Consider the following 12,435-nt stretch of genomic DNA (forward strand, 5'->3'; position numbering starts at 1 on the left):
CTCCAGATTTCTAGCCTAATACCTGCTGTAATGTTTTATTAGTGTTGAACTTTATGGCACAACATGGTTTGTTGTGCTAAGCTGTTGTTATTAAAAATGGACTTTTTTTTTTTAACCTGATCAGAGTATTGCTGGGAATCCTTGATTTAATAAAATAGAGTTCTCACTTCTTGATATTCTTCTTGAACTACTTAATATTTCTGACATGTAATGTGTCCAGTGATGGCGTTGTTATGCCTTACCCAGTGTCTGACATGCTTCAGTACTTAGGAAACATTATTCTGGGATAATGGTGCGCTACCATGATGAAAGACCAGAGTTTACTTTGGCTGTGTGGATTCTGTAGATCCCAGGCTAAGAGTCGTTGATGAAAATTGTTTTGGTTGTTCTCACGAGTTATCTTTAGTTCACGATGTTGCCCAAGTGTGGAGAACCAACCCCTGTTGATCAATTTTTAGTTCTAACATGAAATGAGAAAATAACCATTTCCATTAACACTGGCCAAGTGGTAGGAAGAAGTCTTGATAAACTAACAGAGGAGATAGATGATGTCAACGTAACTTATCACCAGAGATATGCTTAAATATTATGGCCTTTAAAAATACCAATGATTTTAAATACTGGTTTATCAGGGAATTGGAAAACTATTTTTCAATATGATCTGAGAACTTAAAAAGGGGTCGAGAATTTACTTTTTCATCTTCGAATCTTTTCTCCCGATATATATTTGTAGTCAACTAATTCATTCATTCCAAAGCAGCAAAGCAGTTGACAGAGAGTCCATTCAGTTTCCAGTTGTTAGAAATTACTGACTCACATACTCCCCAAACTGGCACTAGGATCACCCAACCCAGCAGAGCCCTGGTGTCTTGTTGTCCCATGGGGGCCTTAGATGGTTCTGCAATGCTCAATATGTAAACCAGGAGCATTTCTCAGGGTTCTATTACATCTGTAACCTTTTTTGATTATTTACATTTTGATGAAAATTTAACGTAATTAAATATCTTAGCAGGGACTTAGTCCTTAGGAACTACTGTGTTTCCTGATTGACTTGAGATTTAACATAATCTACAAGGAAGTATATAACTGGTAATATATATTAAGTATAAGTACTTATACTCTTAGGTATAAGTGCAGTGTACTTTGAAACGTTTGCTACCTAGTTAATTCAGAGGAGCATGATTACCCATTCAGTGCACCCATTTGAGTGTGGAGGATGCCTTGCTTCCACACCAATTTTTTCCCAGTAGAGGTTAATTTTAGCTTATGGGGTTTGTTTTCCTGGAGCTGATCTTCCTCTCTTCTTTATTTCTGATCTCCTCCAATGAATAATTTAAAATTAAATTCTTTTCTGCTTTACATCTCATTTATAAAAAAAATTTCTGTTACCTACATTAGTCTTCAAAAACAATAAGAGATTTTTGGTTTGACATTCTGGTATATCTTTAATCTCCAGGAATCCCTGAGTTCTCAAACAAACATTGAATGTTATTGTAACAACTAAAGGTAATACCAGTCCACTTAATGAATTTTTAGAGTTCAAAGTTTTGGTTTTGGAGGACATTAAAACAATGTTTGGATATTCTAACAAATAATATATGTTGAATTTCTCAGGGTTTGAGTATATCTGGGAATTACATTGCATTGTGTTATATGTAAAAATATTTTATGGCATTCATATTTTCCTTTCTATATTTTCAGATGGGCCCACCAAAGAATTTACCCTTGCAGCTAGTACCACTGAAACTTTATTATCAGACCTTATACCTGAAATAGAGTATGTGGTGACAATCACTTCATATGATGAAGTAGAAGAAAGTGTGCCAGTTATAGGCCAACTAACAAGTAAGCGCACATATGAAGTACTTTTATTCTTTTCATTTAGCGGAAGATTCCTTCAACTTTCGGATTTAATCTGTTATTGTGCAGAGTTAATTTATATTAGTATTAACTATTCTTTCTAGAATAGTCATTTTTATAATTCTAGTCATTAGTGGTGTGAATAATTCATTTCTGATTGGTCTTTGGAAGCCTTGGTCTTTGGAAGCAGCAAGAATATTATGAATGAAAACTATTAAAAACATTAAAGTTTTCCAGGCAAAAACGTTAAAGTCTTTTTAAAATATACCTAAAATCTCACTAAAAATAATTTCTTTTCAAGGAAATGCTTATTTGGCTGTAGTCTATGAGTATACATTTTGAAAGACAATATATTTATTTTCTTTTTTAGGAAGTATTTGTGTGGGTTCATTTTCTTTTGTAGTAATCAGGTTTTGACTCAGTTCAAACAGGTGGTCCAACGAAGCCAGGGGAGAAGAAACCTGGAAAAACAGAGATACAGAGTAAGTATTGTCTTAATATTTTTGCTTGGATTTGTAGAAATCATAAATGTAATATTAAGGAGATGTTCTAATTATATACATAGTTTGATCTTACTTCTATATTATTTTCTGTAAGCCTTATCTAGAAGAAGTACAGATGGTATAATAGTAATGCATGACTAAGCAGTTATAATACCTATGTTCTGACTTGCTAGCCAATTTTTCACTCTATTTACTAAATATTATTTTTACTGGGAGGGTTTTGAATTTGTGTGTGTTCAAATTTTCCTGAAGGACTTTGGCAGTAGATCAAAAACAAATCTCATCACTGGGCTTAACTCGTATCTCAAAGACAGTTACAGAAATAGGTGTTAGCTTAGGGATATATGAGAGATGGAAGGCTGGGACACAAGGGAGATGCTTTTATAGCGTTTTAAGCAATTCAGTTGCCATGAAAATATATTTCCAGGTCTGTGTGTATGTTATGCTCATATCTAAGGTATTTACATGGCCTTAGTTGAAGTCACTTGTAGCCTTTTCCAGGGTCTCTGTAAGACATCACTGGTACATTCGTGCATTTGTAATCGAATGAAAGTAATTTTACTTAGTCTCAGTTTTGCAGTTGCTAGTCTCCTTTTGTCTTATACTGCTTTGTCTAAATTAGTTGGATGGACCCTTAAGGGGTTTCTTGAACTTCTAATTTTGCCACCTTATAAAAGTTGTATTTATGACTCAGGATGACAATAAAAGGATTATGAGCACCAAGTCTTTATTATTTGGAATTTTTCACTCTAGATCACTGTGTATCATTCTTTTTGATATCTAATAAACTGAAATGAAGTTTATAGTGTGCAGTTACAGTGCTAATATTTTCCCTGAACCATCAATATTTATTCTGGATCAAAGCTCTATGCTGTCTGTTAACTTTTCAATGGACTTAGAATGGCCCATTAAATAGCGTGCAAAAATTATTTAGACATGCAGCTTGTATTTTACTTGCAAAATATGCCAGGACCCTTTCCTTCTCTTCCTAGCTAAATATTTCTTTTATTATCCACCAACTGGCTGCAAGGACGAAAACATCTTCAGAAGATTCTCTCAGCGTTGCCTTACAAATACAGATTTTCATGATTCCCTCGACCACAGAAAGGAAAAACAAACATTCAGTTACAAAAGCGAGTCATTGCATTTTAGTAATTTAAGGATATCATATGTATTTTTACTTTTGAATTAAAATGTTCTCCCCCTCTATGTTTAGTAAAAGTAGGTTTTAATTATCAGATTTAAATAGATAGATAATTAGGACAAGAAATTCTGGCCATTTTGCATCATATTTATGCTTAACTTAGAGTTCATTAAACTTAGAGTTCATTAAACCTCTAGACTAATCCACTGCAACCTTTAGACAATTGTGTTGTAAATGCAAGAGACTGTTAAAAGATTTGCTCTTTTCTTTGACTCAACTGCATTTTCTTGAATGGTACAGCAATCATTTTGTATTCATTTGCTGCTAAATACCAAGGAGTAAAAATGCTTTGATTACATTTATTTTTGTATCTCCCAGATGTTTCACATAATTTTTACTTGGAGAAATGAATGAGGATATAGTTTCTGAAAATAGATAGATTGATAGCATAAATACTTGGGTCACATGCTCTTGGACAATAGTTCATATATCTATCTCTTCTTGCATAATGTCTTATGTGGCAATTTAAAGACAGTTCAATAAATGCATCTTCATGAAGGCATTGAGAATGCTTCTATGTGTGCTAATAAAACTCTGTTCTTTAGGGCATGTCATTTGTGGGTGAAGGACAATGGGAATATGTTCTAATGAACAAAATAATTTAAGGAGTCAACATTTTTGCCATGTTAGTTTATATTCTTTAATGATGGCTAGGTTTAATAATGCATCATTTAAAAATATCTCAAATATATTTCAGAATGCTCTGTGAGTGCCTGGACTGATTTGGTGTTTCTTGTGGATGGCTCATGGAGTGTGGGAAGAAATAATTTCAAGTACATTTTAGACTTTATTGCTGCTCTTGTCTCTGCTTTTGACATTGGGGAAGAGAAGACAAGGGTTGGAGTTGTTCAGTACAGCTCTGATACCAGGACTGAATTTAACTTAAACCAATACTACCAAAGGGATGAGCTTCTTGCTGCAATTAAAAAAATCCCATACAAAGGTGGCAACACAATGACAGGTATGTTTAACAAATTTTGTTATTGTTTAAAAAATGAAATACCTGTTTGGGAAAGAAATTAAGCATTGCACAATTATCATATGTTCAATAATTTTGAAGTTAATCATGAATTTTTTACTTTGGCAAAGTTGTATAGTGCGGGGTGCATGAATATAGTATCTCTTTTTACTTCAGGGGATGCCATTGACTACTTAATTAAAAATACTTTCACGGAATCTGCTGGAGCGAGGGTTGGCTTTCCTAAAGTGGCAATTATTATTACGGATGGCAAATCCCAGGACGAAGTGGAAATTCCAGCAAGAGAGCTTCGTGGTATCGGGGTTGAAGTTTTCTCTTTGGGTAGGTCAAGTTCAGTTATTTTCATTTTAGAACTTTTCATACTTAATGCTTAGGAAGATGAAGGGTTGACTCTTCAAGGAAGGATGCTATTAGAAGTATTATTGCATTTTATATGTAGTATTAAGCCAAATCATCTTTGAGTAAAAATTCGACTTATCTATTTCTCTCATGTAACTCCTATAGCAATGCATTATGTGAGGTTGTATTCCTGTTCTTTGCTAGCCCTCTTTTCAAGAAATGCTGGGCCAGTGAGTCTAATAAAGATCCTCCTTGTATTATCATTAAGTGTTTTTTATGTGTTTCTTATATTATGTAATACTTGAAGAATTCGGAGGGCTCCGGCTCAGTCAGGACTCTGGAAGAAAAAAGTATTATCTTTACAGATGGCAGGGACGAATGATGGCATGGTTAGGATGACGGCCCACTCCTCCTAACTTTTACTAACCATTCATTTTACTCTTTGGCTGGTCACTTTATGTGAAATTATAAAATGCCTTTGTCATTTGAATAGTTGCACATTTGTTATGAAACAAAGCAATTTTGGTTTATGACTGATTAAGGATTTGAAAATGTCTTCACTTGTGAATGACTGAGAAAACAAATAATTTTTCCCAATCCAGCACATTCACTTTCCACTGTATCTTTTTCATTTTGTTTTTAAGGCATTAAAGCTGCAGATGCAAAAGAACTCAAACAAATCGCCTCCACACCTTCACTAAATCACGTTTTCAATGTGGCCAACTTTGATGCAATTGTGGATATTCAGAATGAGATCATCTCCCAGGTGTGCTCAGGTGTTGATGAGCAACTTGGTGAACTGGTTAGTGGAGAAGAAGGTGAGCGGATTGCTGAGTGTTCCATGTGTTAGCCTTTTCCATCATTTGATAGCATTTATAGCATTTACACATATCCTAGGAGTTGACACATTTACTCAACCACAGGCTTTGGTGATTCTCTAACTGCATACTTCACTTGTATTGCTTTTTAGTGACTTAACTTGTTGGTGTCATTTGTACTGTTTCCCCCCCCCCGCCCCCACCCAGTGGAACATGAAATGATAAAATATTTATATTACTGTAGTTTTTCAAAATCTTTTTTGGACAAGTTTCATTTGCTTGTTATCTCAAAGACCATTTTGTACATGTTGAGGTCTGTAAATAATTACGCTATTTGGGTACTTGCTTTAGTTGTTTTACATTCCAATTTAATTAATAGTCTGAAGAGGCATTTCGGCATTCTGCAACTTAAACTAATATCACTTTCTTTTTTTTAATTTTTATATTTTTATTTTTTCAATTATAGTTGACATACAATATCATATTAATTTCAGGTGCACAACACAGTGATTAGACATTTATATAACTAGTGAAGTGATCACCCCGATAAATCTAGTAAACATCTGACACCATAAATAATTGTTACAATACTATTGATTATATGCCTTATGCTATACTTTACATCTCTATGACTGTTTTGTGATTACCAATTTGTACCTCTAAATCCCCTTTCCCCTCACCATCTCCCCACCCCTCAATCTGACCACCATCAAAATGCTCTCTGTATCTATAAGTTTATTTGTGCTGTTTGTTTATTCTGTTCTTTAGATTCTACATATGGTATTTGTCTTTCTCTGTCTGACTTACTCCACTCAGCACAGTATACTCTAGATCCATTCATGTTGTTGCAGATGGCAAGATTTCATTCTTTTTTATGGCTGAGTAATATTCCATTGTGTATATATATATATTCCATTGATGGACACACAGGATGCCTCCATATCTCAACTACTGTAAATAATGCTGCAATGAACATACGGATTCACAAGTCCTTTCAAAGTAGTGTTTTGGATTTCTTCAAATAAATACCAAGAAGTGGGATTCCTGGGTCCTCCTCTGTCTCATGTTATAGCCTTTGTTTTAAAGTCTATTTTGTCTGGTATTAATATTGCTACCTCAGCTTTTTTATGTTTATTTCCATTTTCATGAAACATCTTTTTTCAACCCTTTACTTTCAGTTTGTGTGTGTATCTTTCAATCTGAAGTGAGTCTTTTATAGTCAGCATATGTAAGGATCTTGTGTTCATATCCATTCAGCTACCCCATCTTTTAATTGCATTTAATCCATTTACATTTAAAGTAATTGTTGTTAGATATATAGTTATTACCATATTATTATTATTCATTTTATTATTCATACTTTTAATCTTTTTTTTCTTCTTCTTAAAGAAGTCCTTCTAACATTTCTTGTTACACTGGCTTGGTGATGATGAACTCCTTTAGCTTTTTCATGTCTGTGGAGCTCTTTATCTGTCCTTTTATTCTAAATGATGCTCTGCTGGGTAAATTAATCTTGATTGTATGTCCTTGCTTTTCATTACTTTGAATGTTTCCTGCCAATCCTTTCTGGCTTGTAAAGTTTCTCTTGAGAAATCAGCTGACAGTCTTATGGGAGCTCCATTGTAAGCAACCAACTGCTTTTCTCTTGCTTTTAAGATTCTCTCTTTGTCTTTAACCTTTGGCATTTTAATGATAATGTGTCTTGGGGTGAACCCTCTTTGGGTTTATCTTGTTTGGGATTCTCTGTGTTTCCTGGGCTTGTGTGTCTATTTCCTTCACTAGATTATGAAAGTTTTCTGTCATTATTTTTTGAAATAGGTTTTCAATTCCTTGCTCTCTTTCTTTTCTTTCTGATATCCCTATGATGAGATTGTTGGTAAGCCTGATGTTGTACCAGAGGCCCCTTAAACTATCCTCATTTTTTTTTTTTTTTGATTCTTTTTTCTTGTTGTTCTGATTGGATGTTTTCTGCTACCTTACCTTCTAAATCACTGATTCAATCCTCTGTTTCACATAATCTATTGTTAATTCCTCCTAAGATATTCTTCATTTCAGTTATTCTTTTCTTCATTTCTGATAGGTTCTTTTTTATGTTTTCTATCTCTACTTTTATGTTGTTGTTGTTTTTTTTTAATCTCTTTGTTAAAGTTGTCACTGAGTTCATCTACTCTTCCTCTAAGTTCATTGAGTATCCATATAAAAAGTGTTTTGAACTTTGCATCTGGTAGATTGCTCATCTCCATTTTGTTTAGTTCTTTTTCTGGAGCTTTACTCTGTTCTTTCATTTGAGACATGTTTCTTTGTCTTCTCAGTTTGGCTGCCTACCTGTGTTTGTTCTATGTATTAGGTAGCGCTGCTATATCTCCCGGTCTTAGTAGAGTGGCCTTTTGTAGTAGGTGTGCTGTCGGGCCCAGTAGCACAGTCTTCCCTGGTCACCTGAGCCAAGTGATCTAGGTATGTCCCTTGTTTGTGTTTTTTGTGCCCTCCTGTTGTAGTTGAGCCTTGGTTGCTGTTTGTTTATCAACGGGAGGGATTGATCCTCAGGCTGATTGATTGTGATGACTGTTCATGACCAGTGGAGAAGCCGTTGTACAGGGGCTGACTTTACAGAACAGGATTTGCTTTAGCAGGGCTCTGGTGCCTGCTCTGTCTGTCCTTTGGGTGTGTTGTCTTCAAATATGACCTTGGGTGGTGCTCTGGCTCAGACCAAGCCAGCCACCAGGCATGCCCTGCCTGGGGCCCCCTGGCATGAGCCACCAAGCAACCCACAGATAGCCACCACCCACACTGGACTTGGAAGTGCTTCAAGAGGCCAAGCCACAAACCGAGGCCAGCTGCCCCTAGTGCTGGGCTTGGGGCTGTTCAGCAAGAAATACGGGGCACGCAGAGGCCAGATGCTGCTTGTTTAAGTTTCGTGAACCTTAGAGATTTTAGGAAAGTTTGCAGAATGAGCCAAGACAGGCCATTTGTATGGAAAATTCACTGGAGGCAGCTTGAGTGGGCCTGCATGTTGGGAGGGGCAGAGTCTTAGGGAATCACCAGGGTGGGGTGAGCAGTGTTAGCTACATTACCAGAGACCTAGATATGGATCTGCAGGCTGGGCCGGGGAGGGCTCAACAAGGGAACAATGCCCTCTGCCAGCACTTCTGTCTGGGAGAAAGCTGCCCCTCCAGCCCTTTCCCCGAAGCCAGACAACTTAGTTCTTCTCCTTGTGTCCCTGGCATCTTTTGAGCTGCTGTTCCAGAGCTGGAGCTCAGAACAAGTGAATCTGTCAGTGAGTAAGTCCACATGTGAGTTCCTTAAGAGGAATGTCTATGACTTTGGGCATCCTTTGTCTCACTCAGCCACAATCTCTGCTGGTTTTCACAGCCAGAAGTTGTGGGGACCTCTCTTCTTGGTATTGGAACCCTGGGCTGGGGAGCCTGTTGTGGGACTGGGACCCCTTGCTCTTCTGGGGTGCCCTCCACAGCTGAGAAATTTCTCCCAATTCTCGACTGACACACACGAGTGTGAGACCAGCCTGTTTCACATCTCTGTCCCTCCTACTAGTCTCGAGGTGGCCTCTTCTATGTGTACAGTTGTAGGACTTTGGTTCAGATGACTCCCAATAATGGCTATTCTGTAGTTTAGTTGTAATTTTGATGAGATTGTGAGAGAAGGCAAACACAGCATTTACTTACTCTGCCATCTTGACCAAAAGCCAACACTTTCTATTAAATGATGAAGAAAAAGGGTTTTCCATCTTCATACTCTGTATAATGTTTTCAAAACTTTTAAGAATATTTTAAACTCAACTTTATCCTCACATGTCTGAAAAATTTTCCCATTTTTGTCAGTTATTGCTTCTAAATATGTGGGAGAAAGAAAAGACATTTCAGGAGACATTTCATAAGCACTCTTTTGGCTGTTAAAAAGTCATAATTTCCATGATTGTTTTCCTCTTAGCCTGAGAATTGACAAATGATTAAAGATTACATCTTCAATCACATAAACTTTTAAATCTACAAACCCGAAGTATTTTGGCAGTGTTTATTGGCCCTAATTCTGTCTCAGAACTCATCATTGCTTCATGGACTTTGAATCTTTTTCCTTGCTTTACCGCTTAATGTCTGACTTTTTGATGGATATTATTACAAAATATATCCCTCATTTCACTTTTCTCTAGTTATCTTCTCATTACTCAATCTTTTAAAGCATTCTAATTCTTCATCTTCACTGGGGTGCATGTACAAGGGGATGCCAAACTTTTATGCTGCCAGTGTTTCAACTCCCCCTCTATGGCGTGCGGGGCTGCTTCGCAGTTGTTGACTTTCTTCATCACTTTCTCTCTTTTGCTGGCTTTTGCACTCGGCTTCTGTTCCCTGTACTGTCTCTGAATCACTCAAAAGGTTTGGCCAAACTTCCAGCTGGCACATATGTTGCTTCCCTTCAACTACTTCTTTAGACATCATTTTGATGCACTATATCTGATGGCCTCTTTCTGGAGACGATGAGTAAACTCGTACTTGTTTTATCATCCACGTCTTGCAGGCTGACATAAAAATTTAGAACTATATCTTCTGGGAAAATGATTCCATTTACATTTAAAATTTTGAAAATTTGTTTTGAAATATTTTAAAATACTTTGTTTTCTGTTAAGTACATGACTATGTTCTACACTGAGTAAAGGTAGAAATTTTTTATTATTGCACATTGTAAAGCATTTTCACTTCTCTTTTGGTGGCATTATGAACATTGTTGAAATCTTTGTCTTATCTTGAAATAAAAGAGAATAAAATTATTTAAAATTATAAAATCCTGTCATTTTGTAATTGCTGAACTCTTTATCCTTCTTGGCATATAAGTCATTTAAACATTTAAATAGTCATTGTATTTTTATTCTTATAGTGTTATTAAAAGAGAAAAACTTTCTAAAGAATTGAGTAAATCATTGATTTAACAAATATTTATCAAGTGCTTACTTTGGTACCTGAGAATAAAGGCAATGAGTAAAATAGCAAAACCATAGTGGAAATCTTGGTCCCAGAGAAGAATCATGTGTCCTATTACTAATTTCTTCCAAAGTCTTTTTTTCCCCTTATGCTTCTTAGCTCACTGACTAAAATTCTTGTCCTGAGTCTCTTTTGGTTTGATGGATAGAAGTAGAAGTGTAAGACTGGGGTTTGGCAACTCATTTTTATCTATTCACGATCAATAGGCCAAACTTAAAGACCTAATTAATGGGGTTGCATCTCATTGTTTTTAATCCCTGTTCTGCTTGTTACTTTTTAGTTATTGAACCTCCCTCAAATTTGATTGCCACGGAAGTTTCATCAAAATATGTTAAGCTAAGTTGGACTCCATCTCCTAGCCCGGTGACTGGCTATAAAATCCTTCTTACTCCAATGACTACTGGAAGCCGACAGCATGCTCTGAGTGTGGGGCCTCAGACGACTACGCTCAGTGTTCGTGACCTCTCAGCAGACACAGAATACCAGATCAGTGTTTCTGCCATGAAGGGATTGACATCTAGTGAACCTGTTTCAATAATGGAGAAGACGCAACCAATGAAAGTTCAAGTGGGTAAGTTAATAGGTGGATCATTGCATTTGGAATATGTGAAGGTCCATTTGATAGTATGTCGTACTGGTTCAGATTTAGTTTTAAAGAAAATATTTGCTATAGTTTTCTTTCTCTCTGAAAGAAGCATGCTTACTAAGAAAACCAGATAGCTATATTTTAATGATTAATTCATATTTGTTGAACTTTAATGGGTTTTCTTTCCTTTTACAGAATGCTCACGTGGTGTGGATATAAAAGCTGATATTGTGTTTTTGGTTGATGGTTCCTATAGCATCGGGATTGCCAACTTTGTTAAAGTTAGAGCCTTTTTGGAAGTTCTCATAAAAAGTTTTGAGATTTCACCAAATAGAGTACAGATAAGTCTTGTCCAATATAGCCGGGATCCTCATACTGAGTTTACTTTGGAAAAATTCACCAAAGTTGAAGATATAATTGAGGCAATAAATACCTTCCCCTACAGAGGAGGATCTACAAACACTGGAAAAGCAATGACTTATGTCAGAGAGAAAATATTTGTGCCTAGCAAGGGCTCAAGAAGCAATGTACCAAAGGTCATGATTCTTATCACTGATGGGAAATCTTCGGATGCTTTCAGAGATCCTGCTATAAAACTAAGGAATTCAGATGTTGAAATCTTTGCAGTTGGTGTGAAAGATGCTGTTCGCTCAGAATTAGAAGCTATTGCCTCTCCTCCTGCTGAGACACATGTATTCACAGTGGAAGATTTTGATGCTTTTCAGAGGATATCTTTTGAACTCACACAGTCTATCTGCCTTAGAATTGAGCAAGAATTGGCAGCTATAAAGAAAAAAGGTCAGTAGTCTTTGTAGAGTAAAAGTTATCTCTTTATGAATAAAGAATTTTTGGTTCTAAAATTGTCTATAATATCCTTCTTCAATTATTTTTTTTATATACAGAAAAAGATAACTTTCCTATGTTATTGAAAACTATTAAACTTAGTTTAGTTAGCCCTGAGATATGACTTTCTCCCAGCCATTTATGCTTTATAGAGTCATGAGGTGTTTTTAATACTAGATCTTCAAGCAGTTTTATCATACCTATTTGTCATACCCAAGTGAATAACCATTCATTGAATGTCTACTATGTTAGATGTTGAGCTAGGTCCTTTGAATCAAAGGCAGTTAGACCATAATCCTAGACCTTTGAATT

General features: G+C 36.0%; 1 protein-coding gene across 4 annotated transcripts in view; it reads left to right on the plus strand.

Moving 5' to 3' along the window:
* COL12A1 (collagen type XII alpha 1 chain) overlaps nt 1-12,435 on the plus strand; it is a 110,599-nt gene that overhangs the window by 9,332 nt on the left and 88,832 nt on the right. For 3 of the 4 annotated variants that reach the window (XM_015600423.2, XM_006926377.3, XM_025042895.1), the window contains 7 exons: nt 1,702-1,845; nt 2,283-2,342; nt 4,265-4,528; nt 4,703-4,867; nt 5,530-5,703; nt 10,975-11,265; nt 11,476-12,078. The exons of the other annotated variant lie outside the window; for it this stretch is intronic. In XM_015600423.2, coding sequence (XP_015455909.1) covers nt 1,702-1,845; nt 2,283-2,342; nt 4,265-4,528; nt 4,703-4,867; nt 5,530-5,703; nt 10,975-11,265; nt 11,476-12,078 — 1,701 coding nt within the window. The remainder of the gene's footprint in view (nt 1-1,701; nt 1,846-2,282; nt 2,343-4,264; nt 4,529-4,702; nt 4,868-5,529; nt 5,704-10,974; nt 11,266-11,475; nt 12,079-12,435) is intronic. 4 annotated transcript variants of the gene reach the window in all.

The sequence above is a fragment of the Pteropus alecto genome, unplaced genomic scaffold (assembly GCF_000325575.1).
Source record: "Pteropus alecto unplaced genomic scaffold, ASM32557v1 scaffold7, whole genome shotgun sequence".
Taxonomy (NCBI): domain Eukaryota; kingdom Metazoa; phylum Chordata; class Mammalia; order Chiroptera; family Pteropodidae; genus Pteropus; species Pteropus alecto.